At 43.3% G+C, this 20,904-nt stretch overlaps 1 protein-coding gene across 4 annotated transcripts in view; it reads left to right on the forward strand.

The window, feature by feature from the left end:
• The window catches only part of Hecw2 (HECT, C2 and WW domain containing E3 ubiquitin protein ligase 2), a 294,060-nt gene extending 276,994 nt beyond the window's left edge, over positions 1-17,066 (forward strand). For all 4 annotated transcript variants that reach the window (XM_057758416.1, XM_057758415.1, XM_057758417.1 and 1 more), the window contains one exon: positions 10,553-17,066. In XM_057758416.1, the coding sequence (XP_057614399.1) occupies positions 10,553-10,664 (112 nt within the window). In that variant the 3' untranslated portion in view covers positions 10,665-17,066. The remainder of the gene's footprint in view (positions 1-10,552) is intronic.
• The last annotated feature ends 3,838 nt before the right edge of the window (positions 17,067-20,904 follow it).

Consider the following 20,904-nt stretch of genomic DNA (forward strand, 5'->3'; position numbering starts at 1 on the left):
TCAGCGGTATGGAGAATCTGCTCCCGTCATCCTTCAGATTCCCACACGCATGCATGCATGAGGACAAAACTTCACTGCATAACCTGTCTGCAAGCTGCTTTTGGGGTATTGCACCATTAATTATGAACCTCTTTCCATGTCTTTAAATATCGCTCCCTGATGTCATCAATAATGCAGCTTCTCCTCCACCAGTGGAAGAGCGTTGTTGACAGTCAAGGTGAGCTTCCAGCAAGCGAATAGGCAGACAGCAGAGGAGTCCTGTAATAAAATGCTCCTTTTCTCAATTAAAAAAATTAACCAGACAAGGATGCGCCCTGGAAATACCCTTTGGGGCCACTTCTTTTGAAATGTCCAGCTGCTGGAGTCTGGGGTGACTGTGAGGTTCCCATAGTTGCAACGATAATCCAATGTCCCTTTTCGATGCTTATCCACACCGCCCTCCTACTCAGTTCTGTAAAGCAGCGATAACGAACGATTCTGCCATTTAGTCAACTTCTCAACATATGTACGTATGAAAGATCTTTTGGCTCGGTCTCTGGGAGGTAGACCGGGAAGCCAGGCCGGTGGCGCCTACCTGTGATCCAGGAAACCAGAGTCCAGAGGGTTCGGTGAAAGCTAAAACACTGAAAGAACCTGCTCATTTCTGATGCAGCGCTTCCCTTGCTACCTGCGGTAGGGGATGACGTAATTCAGGCGAATCTGACCAGCAGGCCTTGGGGCTGTCTTGTAAAGCATTCTTTAAGTGTATTGGTGGGCAGTAGACAACGCAGCTGTTAAAGATTAAGTCATTTCTTTCCTTCGGCTCCAAGAGCACAAACTTGGCTCATCTCTTATCAACCGCTTACTCCATGACACGCTCACCTCTCACCTGGATCGCTGCAGCAGGGAGCCAGCCAGACTCCTCCGGTCCCTTCTACCCTGACATTTGTTCATCCTGCTTCTTAAGGCCATCTCTTTCCCCGGTTTACCTCCTTCAGTTGCCTAAAGAAAATTCAGACTCCTTCCGAAGTACTGGAGGGCGGGAGACCTAATCAGGCCTCCAGCTCCAGCCTCAGCCCATCCATGCCTAGGCCTCCTGGCTAGTCTTCAAGGCTGTGTGTGGGGCCTGCTGGCCAGCGCTCCTTTCTGTTGTCGCTTTCTCATCCCTGAGAATTGGGCTGGGCTGTGACCCCGTCAGAAAGGCCCATCTGACGTCTTCACTCGGTGGTCCCGGCACGTCGCTCTGGCAAAATGTGTTTCTGTCAGCAGACTTACCCTAACCCACTGATCAAGTTTAGTGGTTAGCGTATTTATTTCCTTTCCCCTTCAGGAATTTAACCCTATGAGGACAAGGACCTTGTGTGAATTTGACGTGGCCTTGACGTTAGCGTTGAGCTGAGCGCCTGACACCCACAGCTTGTTGTTTGTGGGATTTTTTGTTTTGTTTTGTTTCTGATTTTCGAGACAGGGTTTCTCTGTAGCTTTGTTGCCTGTTCTGGAACTAGCTCTTGTAGACCTCACAACTCACAGAGATCTGCCTGCCTCTGCCTCCCGAGTGCTGAAATTAAAGGCGTGCGCCACCACCGCCCAGCCATGGGATGGTTTTTAACTTGACTTTATACCCATCTGAAAAGCCAAGGGCTGCTGCTGGCACTCACGTTATAAAGCTGTAGGATTGAAATGAGACTATACATGCAATGTGAAGGCTAACACCGCAGCCAGTAGGTGCAGGCGAAGACGGAACTTGCTTGGAATGCATAGTTCGAGGCATTTCTTCTGCTAGTAGTCTGCAGGACAGGAATTCCCCCTGCAGCAGCGTTTGCACACCGTGCTCGTAGATGAGGCATCCCCACTAAGGTGACCTCAGAGACGCTGGGATAAGACTGAGCTCACAGATCTCATTCTTCATTGCTTACTCTGAGCAAGTACCTATGTGATGTATAAGTTGATCTCTGTCCGTGTGGCCTTAAAACACAGGAAGAGAAATGGTAGTCTAATGCTAAATTAATTAATTGATTAATCGATGCTAAATTAATTAATGCAAATTAGCATTTTTGTCCACCAAATAATATGAAAAACAGATCGTTGGAGTAATAAATGCCATCGCTCTCCTCCCCATTAGTTCATATTTACTAAACACCTGATTGGGTGTTCAACAGATTAAATAGATAATTATTACCTAGCGTCAGCAAGAATTTCTATTCTAAACTTCCTGGCCCAAGCAGATATTAATGAGGATACTAGAGAAATTATTAACATTTTTTAAAAATTAAGAATATTAAGCTATGGCACGTTATACCCTAATTTGTGCTAATGTTGCTACCTAAGCTAAGAAAACTGGCCCTGGGTACCTTTACTGAATCCCGTCACGCTGGGTGATTGGTAATTTTGGGTTTCTCATGCTGATTACAGCCATGGTTCATCTTCAGTCCTTATCTAGCTCCTCTGTTCTCTGCCTTGTTTAATGGCACCTCTGCCACCCAACCTGTGCTCCCTCTCATCCCTGAAATAAATGAAAAAGGCTCTTGCACGCACACACCTGCATCCCTCTGGCCCATCCTCCCTTTCTGGCCTGGCCCAGCCTTGACCGTGGTTGGTCACTCGCCCTTCTCTAGTTTCCTGGCAACACCATGCTTTCTCTCCCAGGCTTCCAGCCCATCTGTTGGGAAACATCCTTCGTGTTGATCCAGAAAAGCCCTGCATGCCTACAAAGTCTTCCAGCCTTGGCATAGGCAGGATCCGCCGCAAAGCCTTGTCCAACACGGCTGGACAGACTTATAACTCATTGTATTATCACTGTATGCTGAACCACATATAACCCACAGGAATCTTTCGGATTAATTAGACAAAGGTGTGTCAGTCTTCGGGAGAAAATGCAGCCCAGATCTGGGACTAAGAGCCCAAAGCCATATTGGGTCTCAGAGCCGCTTGCTCCAGGCAGATTCCTCAGCACAGAGCACAAGCTCCTGACCCTTCGGCTTCCATTTCTGAACATGGGAATTCTTTGAGGACAGAGCCCAGACCTTTCTTCCTCTTCTGAGCCGCTCAGTGCCTGACATGCAGCCTCTGTTGAGTGGGCATTTGTTTGGCAAGTGAAGGAACAAGGAAGGTGTCACGCAAGTTGAAGATTGAAGTTTTGATCATTAGAGGTGCTTTGCATGTATGCGGCATGGGATCTTCACGGGGACGCTGGGGGGGGGATAATATGGGTATTTTTCTATTAGTGAAAAGATTCTAGAAATGAAAGGATTAGAGTCTTCCTGAACACCCATGGGTCCCTGAATTGGGAACTTGAAAAGCCAGAAAGGGGGTGGAGAGGCACTACCAGAATCCCCAGACATATGAATAACCCCGAGAATTATCTCTTCCAGCCACAACAGCTGATAGACCCCTAAGCACACTCACTTCTCTCAAAGCAGTGCCTGCAACACCCTTGCAAATAGGCACAATTTGGACCTGATAAATCAGTTTGAGAACACGCGCATTGCCAGAGAAGTCTTGACATTGCAAAATGATGCTTCACAGATCCTTGCGGAACTCTCCAGGGTGTTGTTGTTGTTGTTGTTTTTTAATATTTGTTTTTGATTGGTGAAATTTCTTGACAGAAAAGTAGGAAGAGGGATAAGAGACCTGATGACCTGTGAGACATCAGTGCATTTCAGATGAGAGTGATGGTACCAGTGCATTTCAGATGACAGTGATGGCACACTCTAACTCCTGCGAGAGAGCTGCTTTGATGCCAGCATTTGCTTTTTGTATGACACCTGTTGCTTAAAACAAGATTCATGATTTTCTTTTCCTCTCTTTCCCTTTCCCCCACCTCCCTCTCTCCCCCTCTCTCTCGCTTACTTTCTCCTATTTTAAAAATCTTGATTTTCTTTTTTTTTTTCTTTGTCTAGCATTTTGAGTGCTTGCACAAAAACAGGATGACTCTTGGGTACAGGACATGTGAGTGATGCATTAATCAGCCAAGTGGCTTGTGCAGGCATAACTGATGCTCACTGGGTTTAGGTAACTCACTCACCTTAGGAAGCCCAAAGGAGGGCAAGCCTGGGACCCTGTGTTTAATATCAGAAAAAAATCCAGAAAACACTGAGACAACCATTAAGTCAGACTACAGATCTGGGGGTTGGGGAGGGGGCTCTGCTTTCTTTTGAGTGCTCTGGCTGAAAAGATTGAAGTGAGGTAAACTCATGACTTCAGGGTAGCTGGCTTTGGAGGATTTGAAAACACATTCTCTTACTGAGACTGAAAAACTGGGTGCACTTTTGCTGCCAATATCAACACAGTTCAGAGGCCCTTTTGGTATTTTCTACTAGTTTTTTTTTTTTTTTTTTTTTTTTTTTTTGCACATGGAATGAACTTGGGGTGGGTAGAGTATGAAAAGCCTCAGAGGATTTTTTTTGTTTGTTTGCCTTTTTTTTTCTTTCTTGTACTTGGCTCATACAACAAGCTGATGGTAAATATTGAGCAACTTATTTAACCACACTCTTCCTCAATTTCCTTATTAGCAATGTTGGCTTGTTTGTGTGCAGTTTTGAAATATTTGCGAGCACACAGAATGTCAGCGTGGCGATTCAATTTAGATAGAGATTGTATTTCTTTCTTTTTTTTTTTTTTTTTGGTTTTTCGAGACAAGGTTTCTCTGTGGTTTTGGAGCCTGTCCTGGAACTAGCTCTTGTAGACCAGGCTGGTCTCGAACTCACAGAGATCCGCCTGCCTCTCTTCTAATTGGCTTGATGTCTCTCCAGTGGTAGAGACCACCTACAGCAGAATCATTTGGAGTAAATCTTAAAATACAGATCACCAGGAACCCCCCCCCCAAGACCATCCGACTGAGAATCTCAGGGACAAACCCCAAACTCTCTTATGTAAACAACTCCTTGGGTATTTCTGAGGCACACCAAAATGCCCCCTGGAGGACCTCTGTTCTCCCTCCCGTGAACCTGAGATTCAGCTTGCTAGTTTAGTGGCTGAAAAATCCCCTGGTATCTCCAAGGATCTTCTGGATTGGCCCAGATTTGATTGCTGTCCCCAGAGATACTGTGCCCTGTCACTGACTGGGTCCTTAAAAATTCCCTAAAGCTCCCCACACACAGACCCCGTAATCCTTTTCCACGAATGTTTGTGGCTATCGTACAAAAGGCACGCAGCATGCCGAGGACTCACAGCCCACATTCGGGGGTGAAGAATGCAGCCGGTGAGCAGTAAAGCAGTAAAGTGTGCAGCTGGATATTGGGCTTCCATGAGGAGGTCCCGGGGGGTTGTGGTGCTATTTTTTTTTCTGTTTTTTTTTTTTTTTTTTGTTGGGCCACTTGCTTATCTTTGACCTTAGGAAAACCATTCAATCCTTGCACATAGCTTCCCCGTGTAGAATATAGGCTGTCTTTAGCTTCATGAGACTTTCTCCATGAAAGTCTGTTTATTCAGAAGGAAAGTTAGGTTGCGGTAACTGCGTGTTATGCAACCAGATGTAACTTGAGAAGCAACGATGACTTTAGATGGTACAGCCGTAATGGTGGTTATGTCTCGTGACTGAGGAGGAGCAAAGAGAATATTATTCCAGGATGAAGTGGTAACTTAATTGGAAGGCTAAGGTAGGAGGTTTGCATTCAGTTCAGGCCCAGCCTGAGCTACATTATGTTCCAATCTACCCTATGCTAGAATCTCTCTCTCTCTCCCTCTCTCTCCCTCTCTCTCCCTCCCTCTCCCTCCCTCTCTCTCACACACACACACGCACACACATGCATGTACGCACAGTGGTTCAGTCCTCCCTTTCATGTTGAGAACTGAAAACAGGACCCAGGCTTGTGGAAATTCCTAGATAAGAGGCAACGGCAAGGATGTAACAGGAACTGAAAGAGCCATACACGATTCCTGTTCTGCCTCGCTTTAGCACTGACCCTTGACCCATGATTATGTCCTATGATGTCATCACCGCATTCCATACTTTTCCTTGTGTGCTCGAGGACCTTGACACTTGGTACTAATTTCTGGTTGCTGCCAAACAAACCACGCAAACTTAGTGATTGAAAATGTTCCTGCAACTCTTTCTGTGTCTTGGTGCACGGGTTCAGGCAGGGTTTAGTGAAGTCTACATAGCCTCACAAGATTGGAATTGGGTGTCTCCTGGGGTTTTTTCTCATAGGAAGACTCAGCCAGGGAAGAGTGTGTTTCCAAGCTCCTTTAGACTTCAGGCTTCGTGGCAGCTTGCTTCTTCAAATCCAACAGGAGAGTCCATTTTTTTTATTATATAACATTTAGATGAATCAATAAGAACCCTTCAGAAAAATGAATGATTTCGTACCCATTAGGATGGCTAGACTAAAGATTAAAAAAATATCAATGTGCCGGGTAGTTTTATGTCCACTTGACATAAGCTAATGTAAACGATAAGAGGATGAAACCTCAATAAAGAAAATGTCTCTGTAAGATGAGGCAGTAGACAAACCTTTAGAGCATTTTCTTAATTAGTGATTGATTAGTGATAGGAAGAGCCCCATCCATTTTAATTCGTGTCGTCCCTGGCCTGGTAGTTCCGTGTTCTATAAGAAAGCAGGTTGAACAAGCCATGATGAGCATAGCCAGTGTAAGCAGCACCCCTCCATGGCCTCTGCATCAGCTCCTGCCTCCAGGTCCCTGCCCTGCTTGAGTTCCTGTCCGGCTTCCTTTGATAATAAACAGTGATGTAGAAGCATAAGCCAAATAAACCCTTCCCTCCCCAAGTTGCTTTGGTCGCGCTGTTTCGGTTTAGCAATAGAAACCCTAGCTAAACTGGGCGGTGGTGGCGCACGCCTTTAATCCCAGCACCCAGAGGCAGAGGCAGGTGGATCTCTATGAGTTTGAGGCCAACTTGGTCTACAGAGCAAGTTCCGGGACAGCCAGAGCTACACGGAGAAACCCTGTCTTGAAACACACACACACACATACACACACACACACACACACTCACCCCAAGACAATAAATAAGATGTAGAGAATGAATGTTATGAATGTTGGTGAAGATATCAAGTGATAAGAGCTACTGTACACTGCTGGCATGCATGGAAAATGTGGAACCAGCAAGGAACACCGGCAGGTCCTTAACATATTAAATCATATTAAATACATCATGTTCTCACAACCCCACTTCTGGATCTCTCCCCAAAAGACTGAAAGCAGAGATTTAAACAGGTGTTGCATGCGTGCAAGCGCATCTCTCTCTCTCTCTCCCTCCCTCCTCTCTCTCTCTCTCTCTCTCTCTCTCTCTCTCTCTCTCTCTCTCTCTCTCTCTCGCTCACTCTGTGTGTGTGTATGTGTGTTCACAGCTGCAGTGTTTATAATAGCCAGAGGTGGGAAACAAACTTATGCCCATCAATGAATGAAACGATCCACAGGTCATGGTATATGCACAGTGGCCTGAATGAAGGGGATCCTGGGCCATGGTCACAAAATCCACCTTAAAAACATTACGCAAAATGAAATAAACCAGATACAGTGAACATATATCTTAAGATTCTACTTAAATCTCACAGAGTTGTAAAAACCACAGACAGAAAACAGAACCGTGCTTTCCGGGGGCACAGAAGGAGGACAAACAAATGGGCTCCATTTACTGTTTGATGGAGCCAGTTCAGAAGCGGTGTGTCAGTTTTCTGGAGCTAGCGGATGGGGCCGGGCGCTGGTCCATTTGTATTTGTCTCCATCTCCGTGCCTGCCGCTGTTCTAAAATGCCCTGACAAAAGCCATGTAAGAGAGGGGAAGCTGGTCTTAGCTCACATTTCACGGGGCACATCCGTCCTGGTGGCAGGAACTTGAGGTGACTGATCGTACTGCACCCACAGTCATGGGGCAGAGCAAGGAACCCCAGTGCTCAGTTCACTTTCTCCCTTCTCCACTCCCCCCCCCCTTTTCCTCAGTCCAAGACTCAGGACCTTAGCCGGGTGCCTTCCCAGCGAGGTGGGCCTTTCCACCTTAATTAATCCAATCTACACAACCCCTCCTAGGCGCACCCAGAGTCTCATCTGACCTTGATAACCTCTGACTAAGGCACCCAAGTCTACTGGGTCATTTGCCTCCCTTTCAGGTGGACAGTCAATGGTAGCCATCACGCTTGTGAGTGCCTTTGACGCCACCAAACTGAGCCCTTAAAAACATTCACAGTGGCCGGGCGGTAGTGGCGCACGGCCTTTAATCCCAGCACTCACGGCCTTTAATCCCAGCACTCAGGAGGCAGAGGCAGGCGGATCTCTGTGAGTCAGAGGCCAGCCAGCCTGGTCTACAAGAGCTAGTTCCAGGACAGGCTCCAAAGCTACAGAGAAAAAAACCTGTCTCGAAAAAAACCAAAAAAAAAAAAAAAAAAAAAAAATCCACAGTGGTAAAAAATTCACCACGAAAGCATTAAAAAGGAAATGTAGGGAAAGGAAAAGGTGACGATCACAAAGCAGTGAATCCTAAGACTATGTACACCCGTTAAAGACACGAAACTGAGAACAGTGAAGTGCCTACCATATGTCATTCACATGAGGTAATAAATACTCCCTGGCTGTCACACAAAGTCTGACATGTTATTCTGTTCAAACAATATTTCATTTCTGTATTTATCCCTCACCTCCCCTGGAACAAAAATGAAACCAGGTATATATAAATTTTTATTTTTATTTTCTTATTGGTTTTTTTGAGACAGGTTTCTCTGTGCAACAGTACTGGCCGTCCTGGGACTCGCTCTGTAGACCAGGCTGGCCTCGAACTCACAGAGATCCGCCTGCCTCTGTCTCTGCCTCTGCCTCCCAGGTGCTGGAATTAAAGGTGTGTACCACACCACCCAGCCCGGTGTGTGTGTGTGTGTGTGTGTGTGTGTGTGTGTATATATATATATATATATATATATATATTTTTTAATTTCAGAGTTTTACACCAGATAGATTTTAAGCCATCCCTGGGACTCTGTTTTACCACATTAGTAAAAACTTTGCCTTGGGATCTAGGTCTGGGCTCCATTATAAGGAGATAGCAAAAGAATTATGATAAATACAATTCTAGGATGCTTGGTAGGGTTTTTTGTTTTCATTTTTGTTTGTTTGTTTGTTTGTTTTTAGTTTGCCCACAAAGATTGATGAGGTGATTTCCACCAATATGTCCAAGTATTTGAGGTATCAGGAGTGGAAAACCTGAGCCTTAATTTCAGGGTTGTTTTCACAGAGCCCTTCACATTCTGGTTTCTATAAGTCATGTGAACGCACACATGCTTTCTTAGCTCTTTATTATGCCGTATTTTCCACGGGTCATTGTTATAGCTGGGCGATCTATTGAAGACCATCAGGATAAAGTCCTCTGGTGACGAGGAAATGTATCTAACAATGCAGCTCCTATTATGTGGTCCAACACCATGTGCCAGCCATTCTCCGAAGTGTGTTTCTCTTATTTCGGTGAACCTCACCCCCTTCTGATATCAATTGCCTTATTGTATTGACCCCCCTTTAACAGGTAAGAAATTTGTGTCTCAGAATTCTAATACTACACTCCAAATCACACAGCTGGTATGAATGGTAAAAGGGGTACTCAACTCGAAATCTTCCCAAGGCCAAGGTTAATCTCCCCCTGTTTAGTATTGCATACAGGAATAGTACTTTTTATATCATAAGACATAAATGATTTGTAACGATAAAATTTGCACATTGCTTTTGTACAAATATTATGGCTCCTCAAACTTCATGTTACCTTTTTTGTTTGTTTTTGTTGTTTTGTTTTTCTCTCTCTCTTAAGCCTAAGCTACTTAGCCCCAACAAATTCTCGTGCGTTCAGGATGGGGCATTTCCTATCCCGTGTCAAAAGTGCAGATCTGCTCCCCGATAAGATGTACTATTTGGAGACGATTTTTTTTTATTGTGAATCAGGTGAAAATAACAGGAAAACACCTCCCCCACTTCTTGGCAAAAGAGCAGGTATTTCTAAAAAGAGCTCTGCACACAACTGTGATTTAATGGCCCTTTTTCTTGAGTTGTGACGGGTGGGAAGGCAGATTAGAGTACACAGTTCAAAGCAGTCCCAGTGTTTACTGAGTTCCAAAGACAAGTCTAGCCAGGGACTTTCCTCCAAACTCTGAGCCACAGTCTGGGCTTCAGAGACAGTTTGCTGCTCTTCCCTGCCCAAGGAAATGAAAAACTGCCGGGCCACAGACTCTCGGAGGTGCACCCGGGCAACTGGCAATGTTGGAAGGGAATCAAAGTTCATCCCTAAACTTTGAACAGAGAGGAAGAAAAAGGACTAAACTTGGCTTTTCCATTCTCATACAGCTCAGCAAGCAATACTATGCACGGAATATATCTTCTAAAGGGTGACGTGTAAAAAAAAAATTCAATGTGTCCAACTCCTCTAAGAAAATGCAACTCTGAATTTTTTTTTAAGTTAAAACATCTTCACTTTTCCCAAGATAACTGTGAAAATGGTAACAGATAAATTCGAGTAAGAAAGGGAAAGGCATTCTTGTGGATGCGCGCACGCGGGCGTGCACGCACAGCACCGTACACGCATGCGTACACGAGCGCCTGAAGAGGCGCTTTCGTTTTTCTCATCATGCTTCTTCTGTTTGCAGAGCCCACACTTGTTTTAACCGCCTGGATCTCCCTCCGTACCCTTCCTTTTCCATGCTGTATGAGAAACTCTTGACAGCAGTTGAAGAGACCAGCACCTTTGGACTTGAGTGAGCTGGGAGGAGGATGCTCTGCTCCTGGCGGACAGGCAGCGTCAGAAGCCCGCCTCCGGAAGAGTGGCAGAGCAGCGCTAGTCTCCAGCCCACGGTTCCAGGAGAACAAACTACTTGTTGCTCTTGAGGAACACAGGCTCGTGTGTTGGGGGCTGGCTGTGAGTGCCCTTGGAAGCCTTGGGGTGAGCTCGGTGCCCGTGGAACAACCCAACAGTCTTTCAATCAACAGTTCTTGACTGCCAAACCTTTTCCCATGCGTTATGTTTCAAGATAAAGGGGAACCTGCGCTTGATCCACTCCATGGGGGACTTTCAGCGACTCGGGCGAATCTTGGAGCGCTCCCGTCGGGCATACTTCAAGCCAAACTGGCAGCACTTGGCCCAATCTCCAAATTAGTGCAAGTGAAAGATTATGATAAAAAATATATATATTTCCTGAAAGTACATTTGTTTAAGCCCTAAGTTATAACCGAAATATTCATTTCTTGCTTACGCGTGCCTGCATGGTGTCCACTGTAGGTTTCGACATTCACGGAACACGAGTGAAACGAAGTCAGTATGAGGTAACTGTAAAGATTGGCCGCAAGGTGGTCCTGTAACCGTGTATATGCAAGTGGTATGTGTGTCCTTACGGCTGAAGACAAATTTGCTCAGTGAACTAATGACAGATCTGATGCTTTATAATGCATGAAAACAGTTGTCAAATAACTAGCAATTAATCACAGCATATCAGGAAAACGTACACAGTGAGTTCTGTTTATTTTTTTTTCTAGGTTCGTTCTATTTCTGTTCTCTAAGATGTATATAAGGACCTAGCTACCATATTGTCATAACCCCCTCTTCATTTTCACGTTCCATGCTTACTCGGGCATCTGGCTAGTCTTGTCTCCTTGTAAGCCCGCTCAAGGGAACTAAAGGGCCTTTTATTTTTATAAAGGTTACAAAAAAAAATCCCCCCAAATATTTTGCACTGAACTTACCAAAGTCGAAGGAACATTACAGTATGGCTAACAGCAGCTCCATCTCTTGCTGAGTACAACAGACGTTGCTTCTAAATCAGATTTCCTTTTCGGTGCCATGGCAGCCACTGCAAGGACTGTGCATCTAAGTAATAATTTTTTAAGACTCACACTATGTGATAGTATGATATGCATTTATTTAAAAATGCATTAGATTCTCCCATCCATCGACTACTTTACAGGATGGCATTTATTACAGAAATTTCGTATTCCTCCCCCCCCCCCCCCACTGCTTTTTATTTGTACAGCATCATCGAACGGCAAGCTTGGTTAGGGAGCCGTCGGCAGTGTCAGAGAGGTCCAGTCTCCTCGTAGGAAGAATTCCACTTTCCCTCATCAGTGAAGATACCACGAATTGAAACTCTCAGCACTATATTTCTAAGCCTGCATTTTCACTGATGCATACCTTTCTTATTAATATCAAGAAAACGTCTTTTCTATGGTCTCTCAGAAACTGCATGACATCACTGACAAGCCTTCTTGATTTAATAAAAGGATATCCTTCATTTTAATTGCTTTCGGGACTGTCCATGCCATTGTTTGTTCCTTGATTTATGACAGCATTAAGCAGACGCACAATTCGATGAGGTGAGGTGGAATTCAATGAGGGCGGGAAAACCATTGGATTAGCATTTAATCTGCCAGTCTGTGGGGAGGGGGCGTCCCAGGCATTCCCTACACATTGCTCCAAGCGTCTTATTTATAACTGGCGTGGACTTCTGTGTTGGGATGTGGGTGACTTTGCATGTCACGGGCTTCCATGCACAGGTACCCAGAGGTGTGTAGTAAGAGCAGTTACTCTCCTGCTAGTGAAGCTGTGTGTCCCGTTGGATCCTCAGGAGGAATGACACTCAGGCTGTGTTACAGTGTTAAAAGATAAGCACTGGATGTGGAAAACATTCCAGGAGAAAAGCTTATAGGAACCTGGAAAAGATATGAAGACTATTTATTTGTATACCATAATTGGGCCAGAAAAAAAAAAAACTAAACCTTTTTGACTGGAATTATTAGTTTGTACTTATTTGCCATGAATACAAGTATATATTTAATTTTTGCAAACTTCTTTTGTTTGTGCTTTATTCATCATAAAGAAAGCAGAGCACACCAACACGCTCCTAGAATCACACTTTGTTGTGTCAGAGCATTCCCTGACAGCTGCCACAGGGTCTCCTCAAGGGAAAGCTGCCTTTCCTTCAGAAGTGCATGTCTAGGCCGTGTTAGTGTTCATTTGGTTTGAGACGATTTGCCACCCACTGTATGCCCTATTGTTGGCGGAAGATATTTGAAATAAAATGCACCCCTTTATTTCTAACTGATGCTATCTTGTTGATGGTGAGGCATCCCACTTCTAAACCATTTTAGATGTGTTCAGACATTCTTAAAGTAGTACGATTTACTCTAGTTGGCCCTGTTCTGAGAGTTGGAAAAGTTATCAGAATCGAAGCTAGCATATCAGAAAGCCAGGATAAGTTGTCTGCTGTTCTTCGTGGGTAAAACCAAAAGCACAAAACTAACTTTTACAGCTTGTAAAAGTTAGACAACATAGCCACTGAATAAATTAGATGTTATTGTACGCCACAATTAGAAATATCCTTCAATATGTTCTTCTAGAATGTGGACCCCAGTAACTTGGCTCTTTGGTTTGGTTTGAAGAGATTTCTAAATGAGGCTGCTAACAGTATAAAAGACAGTTTTGGTACCCCATCATCGTTCAAAGCACGGGCACATCGTTGGGGTTCCCTCCATGCCAGTCACTCATTTGATGATGGAGCCCCAAGATTCTGAATCTGGCCTCCAGAAAAATGCTCATTGTCTACTAGAGAGGACATTGAGTTTCCAAAACATTTTTAAATAAAAGACCAAGTTCTACAATTCATGAGTGAAAAGAGAATAACCTATACACACACACACACACACACACACACACACACACACACACACACCCCGCCCAGAGTCTTGGTTATAGCTTCATGTTTGTGAAACCGTGTAGGTCAAAGTCATCATCATAGATGTGCTGTTTCTCTTGGTAACTACAAAGGTGTCAGAATATCAGTGCTCGTAAATCTTGAGACCCAAAATGCATTCATGACGAGGAGGGTTTCAAGTTTATAGATGGGGCCTGAGTTGTGAAGGAGCAAGTCAAGGGTCTTTAAATTATCAAAGAAATATCATCCTAGATAGAAAAGAATAGAAAAAAAAATATCAAAATGAAGTCTGGATATTTCCTCCCATCCCTGCACCACAACACACGTTCCATTTTTGGTGTAAAATATCTCAATTCCTGAGCCAAAACCACACCTGGGATCAGAACATCTCTCTGGAGCACAAAATGAATGGAAGTCAGTTTTCTAGTACATGTTGTATTTATACTTTAATGGTCACTCTGTAATAAATAAATATAAAAGATGCAATTGAACTGGAGCGGGAATACATTTTGCAAAACTAGAGTGAAGCCTCTCCAGACATTCTCAGTCCATTAAACTCTAGTCGTAAGGACTGAGGTCTCTCACAGCGACCATGATGGAAACGCCCCAAGGCGCTGGAGGGTATATTGCCCAGCGCAGAAGCTTTTACCCGTGCTTGCCAGAGCATCCTCATCTTCCTTTGGTCCTCAGTGCTCGCTTAGGGAGAAGGATCAAGCTCCCGCTGGGATCAGGCTCATTTCTCGCGTACCTGGGGAGATGAGTTCTCCTACTTTGGTACCGCGATCCTGTTTCATCTCGGGAACTACGAAGGCTAATGTTTGTACTGATCTACTCGATTTTCAGATGCTTTGCTTTCCCGAACTCTCACTTTCTCAAACACGCTTCAGTTGTGGCGCTCCTGCGGAGGCCACGGAGAAAGGAGTATATCCGTGGAGAAGGCTCTTCACGGACGCAGTGTTTACATCTCCTGCCTGTGGGAGCAACTGAAGACCAGTCTGATTGTCTTTGGTGGGCTTCCTTGGGGATTATGTAGAAGCAAGAATATGGAAAAGGCTCCAACCAGAGCCCTGGCTTTCATTTTTGATTTTTGATAAACCTGAGTCTTCAGAGGCCTGGCAGCTGGCTCCCAGTGACATGGAGGAAGGGATCACCTGCAGCTTCCGTTTTACTTCCTGTCTTCCCGATATTTAGTCTAATGACTTTTTTCTACTTTTTGCACTACTTCTCATAAGGAACATAACTTATAATAAAGAGTCTAGCGTTTTATTCAATTTAACTTCATTCAGGAAATTCCAGGGGCGGGAAATGAGGCCGTTCTCTCATTACAAGGCATCACTAACCCCACATAAGAAGCAACATGCAGTTGAAAAATACAGCCTGTCCCCCTCCCACGTCCCCAGTTACACTTGAGATTTGGGTCAGCTGTTGCTGAGTGGCGTCCTCAATCGACCACCCTATTCCCATGTGGCTTGACTTTAAATTAATGGGAATGTCCCCTGGTAGCAGATTCTAATCAGAAGACTATTTGCTTCATAGTTTTGTTTTTAGATAATTTGTCTAGCACAGAAGCAAAGGAACCCCAGAGACATCAGAGGTTTCTGGGCTGTAACTCAAGGTCCAACCACTACCGTTCAAAGGGTGGTTAAAAAATAAAAAGAGATGCCTGAAAATTGTACCGCTCTGGCCATCTAACAGTAACTGCTGTCGAGATTCAGGAGTAGCAGCTGCATTTCCAGGAACTGACGCTATGGGTGTAATGAGTGTGTTTGACTCCGTCAGAGCCATCAGGGTTAGGAGTGAACGCGCCTTTAAGATTACAGGAAAGCCAAGAGGACAGGGGAACATTGCAAACACCATCAGACTCAGAGCATGCTGACAGGGGTCAGAATGTGTGACATTTTTGAGTTGAAAACAATGTCTTAGTTTCGTGAAGACACTGATGGGCCATCTACCTGGTGGGAGATACCCATATTGTGTGATTTCAGTAGGCTTGTATTTCCTGTTTTGCAAAATGTCATTCAGTCCCAAAGTTTTAAGGCTAACCATAGCTTGATCAGGAAGCTCAACAATTTGCATTAATTTTTTTTTAACTTGGAAATTATTGTTACTACTATCGAACGCTATTTTTGAAATAAAAGTGCTTTTATTTCATTATGGTTCATTTGTTTTTACAGCTGACATTAACATAACTTTTGAGACATTCTCATTCTCCAATCATCTCTCTAATGTTGATTTAAACATTCCCTATTAGTGTGGAAAGCAAGCTCCTAAGTGTGAGGTTACCGAATTACAAAAGGAGACCTAATGACGGCTTCCTACCAAAGAAGTTAAGACAGCAGATACATTTGCTTCAATTTTGATGATCAAGGTACTTTTATTCTGATTTCGTGATCAAATAGCTCAACAGGACAGATAGCTCTAGCTGTATATGATTTTTATGTCTGGTGGCCTTGGGCAAGTGATATCTTCAAATCCAATTTCATTTTAAGATATGACAAACCTGAGGAATATTGATAGGAATGTTTATGATTCAAAGTGAATCAGCTACTACTGGTGTAGGTAAGAAATCATCAGTAAATTCTGGTAATTATCACCTTCTGTTAAAAGGGATGGGTAATGTTTAAGATACACCTTGGAAGGGTGAACCAGGAAACACAGAACAGAATGTTTTGTTAGGACATCAATGCCCTAAAAGATATAGTTTTTCTTTATGTAATATCGTAAGTAAAATATGGGGGCTGTTAGCACACTGGAAAGTTCGTAAGATTACATGTTTTTATAATAGGGGTGCAGGCATTCCAAAATAAATGAATGGAAAAAAAAACCGACATGCATCTCTCTTGCTTCTTACTGAAAGTATTAATCTAATTTTATAATAATGCTTACTTTTTAATATCAAGGCTCTGTAAAGACATTTTATTTCTAAGATTTCAGTAGAGCACAGGTGGTGTATTTTTTAAGCCTCTCTGTCTCTTCACCAGCCCCGCCCTTCATGCCCACTGTACCATAGATCACAGTTAATTGTCACACTTCTGGGTCTGTTGATTTGATTTAAGCTTTGAATTTCTTCAGTGTAACTTTTAATAGAGAAAACTAATGGGAGGTGTTTGATATTAGAATAAGATTACACAGCCCTCATTTGACCTTACAGTTACATTTTTTTAAGACACATACTATAGGGTGTTGGTAGCCATCCTAGAAATACGTCATGACTGGCATTACACAAAGCTTACCACTGAATCGTGGACCAGTTGTTCATTTTCTGGGAAGTCTGTATTCTTACCCTCACCTGAGCCCCTGACTCTTGCGTTGTATTTTTTATGATTATGAAATGCTTTGACGGAAAGATATTTTAATGTGTACAATTTGTTTTATTTTCATACTGATCTCTATTTTTGTTTAAAACCATGTTACATCACGAAATCACTTAATCAAAAATAAATCTTCTTTTAAAAAATGAGCTGTGACTTTTCTGTCATAGTTTGGGGGAAGAATAAACTCAGAAGGACAAAAATAGGGATACAGTACTTGGGATTAGTAGACAGTTCTGCAGATATGTTAATTTCTCCCTTCATTAGATTTGTAATCAATAATCTATTTTGTTTATCTTTACAAGAATATTTTGCTCTAAGTGGTGCACCAATGAATGTTACAGGAATTAAAACAAGGCATAGGGTTTTCACTCATGCATTGAGTCTATTTGTTAGGTCATGTTGAACCTTTAACTCATAATCATATGTACACCAGCTCCCCTACTATCGCCCTGATCAATATAATCTGAGGATCATGTATTCATGCCTGGAAAAAGCAGGTAGGAAAGAAAACTGGCTGAGCTTGAGCAACAGACCAATGGGGCTTCCAAATATCTTGCTCTGCAGATCCTAGGCATGTGTAATTCTGGTCCAACATTGAAAATCTATTGATTCATAAGGAGAAACGCAGTGATTCAAATGTTGGTGTGATTGTTCCAAACTGTTTGATCTATTAGATGGATCAAACCCACTATGTCCACAGGTTGAATTTGACTTATATAGGTACAGTCTGATACCCTTGATTTAATAAATTAATCCTTTTATGCCTGGCTTAGTAGTGCCCTAAATGAACTGTCCAAATAAAGAAAATGCTACTAGGACATAGTAGTTAATAGGAGAGGAGGAGGAAAGGAAACATGTGAATATATGGTATGAAATGCAACAGTTAGTAGTCAGGAAGGGGTAGCCCTATAGTACAAAGGTCAACAGGCGGTGCCTGGAGTTTGTATTTGAAAATGACGTATTATTAGTATCTTTGTGAAAAACTAGCTTGTGTTAGTTCATGTAAGAGGGTCCCCGTCAAGATGTCATGAGTCTTGAGATATCATTAAACCCTTTCTTTGATAATCTAGATTGGGGATTCTACTTTCTGTAGACATGAGAGTTTTAAACAGGATTTCACTATTACAGGTTTGCACTGTTGCTGGAAGACAAACGTTGGGGGTGGCATTCATGCCGCTGACTTTCTGCTCTGCCTTTTGACTTCACCGTGTCTCTGTCATGATAAACTTACCTGCTCTTGTTTTGGTCTCTTAATGTAAAGCTCAAACCCACTTCCCCAGTGACGATAGAAGAGCCGCTCTCTGCCGCCCCGGGTATTTCACGCTGTTGTGGAATTGTTTCTTTGACTGGTTGGTTGGTTTTATTTGATTTTTCATCTTTAAGCCAGAAAGCATTCCAACTCCTGGTGAAGGAATAGAGACTTTCTCCTCGTCCTTTCTTTTCCTTATTGATGAGTGGTTCCCTAATCGTGACTTTCCTTTTTCTGATAGCAACTTCACTACTATTGTGTCTCCCAGTCAAATAAAAGTCTGGAATCACAAGAACAAACTGAACTGAGAGCTCCCGATAAAGCTATGCTTGCTGAGACACGTTCTGTCTACTTTGTTTGCTGGAGAACTTGAAAATCCTCACATAAAAAGATCTCCTCAAAGATGTTCAGACATTTGGGAAATGCGAGTAACGTTCCAGGGGCTCTTGGGAGCAGCATGCATTTCTTTCCTGATTTATAACAGTGCCATAAAGTGCCACCTCACAACACGAAAGGCTTAGATGGGGTAATAATTCATGCCTCATTAATATTCAGTTGACAAGCTCACATTCTTGAGATCAATCATGACATAATCAACTGCGCCCCCCACCACTGCCTGCATGCCCACTCAAAGTGAAATTCTGAGGTTGAGGCCGTAAAGATCTGCCTTTTCTAACTGACAGTTTTGTCCGGATTGTCAAGTCGGTTTTTCTAGAATTTGACTAACCCCAGTGGAGGACATCTTTTCACGGAAACAGAATGGAGTCTAAAGAAACCAACTGAAGTATGGTCTTGCCGTCTAGACCTGGTGAACAACGGGGGGCAATGGCAATAGCCTGTCTTGTTTGGGGAGCCCCTGGGACTTTCCTGGCCAGCAGCTCATAGGAAAGTTGCTTATGCCCAAACTAAGACTTTCATTTAGCAACCCACGGCTTCTCAGGGCAGCATTTCACACTCACGCAGAGTGCCTCCATTCAAACTCTCCTTTTCGATGACAAATTTTAGTTCATTGACAAAGTACTAGGTTTCTAAATGTTTCTTCCTGTATCCTCGGTTTGGGTTTATCATTTTTTTTCCTTGCTGCCACTGGAGTCGGAGGCTCAGATATGTTCAGGATTTGGCCTCACAAGCAATCCACCTCCATGGCCAAGGAAGACAAAGACGTGGTTGTTGGAGGTGTCATGACATTAATACTGCTTTACAAGAGGTGATGAAGACCGCCTTCATCCACAGTGGCCAAGCACATGGCATCTGTGAGGCTGCTAGCCTTAGTTAACGGTCAAGGCCATCTTTTGTGCTTGTACCCAATTGTGATCAGCATATATAACTACCATATATATAATAGTTATATACAGCCGGGCGGTGGTGGCGCACGCCTTTAATCCCAGCACTTGGGAGGCAGAGGCAGGTGGATCTCTGTGAGTTCGAGGCCAGCCTGGTCTACAAGAGCTAGTTCCAGGACAGGTTCCAAAGCTACAGAGAAACCCTGTTTCAAAAAACCAAAAAAAAAAAAAAAAAGTTATATACATATCATATAATAGTTATATATATCATAGTTAGGGGATTTATTGCTGTGAAGAGACTCCATTACCACGGCAACTATTATAAAGAAGATCTTAATCAGAGTGGCTCACTCAATAGTTTCAGAGGTTCGGTCCATTATCATCATGATGGGGAGCACGGTGGTGTGCAATGTGGTGCTGATAGCGCTAGTCTTGCAGGCAACAGGAAGTTGACTTACACACCAGGCAGTATCCTGAGTATAGGAAACCCCAAAGCCCACCCCCACGGTGACACACTTCCTCCAACAAGGCCACACCCACTCCAACAAGCCACACCTCCTAATAGTGCCACTCCCTCACTCGCTATGAGATTATGGGGGCCAATTACATCCAAACTGATATATATATATATATATATATATATATATATATATATATATATATATATATATATATTAGAGGCCCTTTATACTGAGCATCAAATCAACCTAAGTAAGGTAGATGACAAGAAAGTATGGGTAGGCTGCTGGAAAACTGATCAAGAGGGAAAACCACTGAATGTGGTTGGTTGTACTTGTGTAATGGTTGAGGGCTATGGCAAAGAATCCCAAGCTAAACATATTCCCCAAAGAGTACTTTAGAAGCAAGAAATGAACATGTAAAAAATGGCCCATTAAAGCGGAAAAGGAATCAGATGCTTAACACTAAGTGTGTATCCCCAAATTTCACATTTTGAAGCTTAATCACAAAGGCATTTAGAAGCAGGGCTTTTAAGACAGGCATAGTGGCACATACCTTTAACCCCAGTACTCAGGAGGCAGAGACAAGCAGGGTTCCAAGTCAGCCTGGTCTACAGAATAAATTTCAGAACAGCCAGGACTGTACAGGAAAATCCCGTTTCAAACAAACAAAATAGAAATTGTGCTTGTAAGAGTTGATTAAACCAAGACAGTGAAATTCTCATGAATGGGCTTAGTGCTATTACAATCGGTATCCCAGAAGGCTCCTTGACTTCTGCAGTGTAAGGGAATAGTGAAAAGACACCCATGTGTGTCAAGAAGCTGGCCCTCACCACACAATGGATCTGGCGGAACGCTGATTTGGGCTTGCCAGTTTATAGGACTGTAAGAAATTAAATTTCATGTTTATAAGTACTGAGACTGTGCTACCCTGCTATGGAAACCCAAATGGATTGTGTTACCAAAAGAAACCAAAATGTTTCATATGTCTGTT

Source organism: Chionomys nivalis, chromosome 26 (genome assembly GCF_950005125.1).
Source record: "Chionomys nivalis chromosome 26, mChiNiv1.1, whole genome shotgun sequence".
Taxonomy (NCBI): Eukaryota; Metazoa; Chordata; class Mammalia; order Rodentia; family Cricetidae; genus Chionomys; species Chionomys nivalis.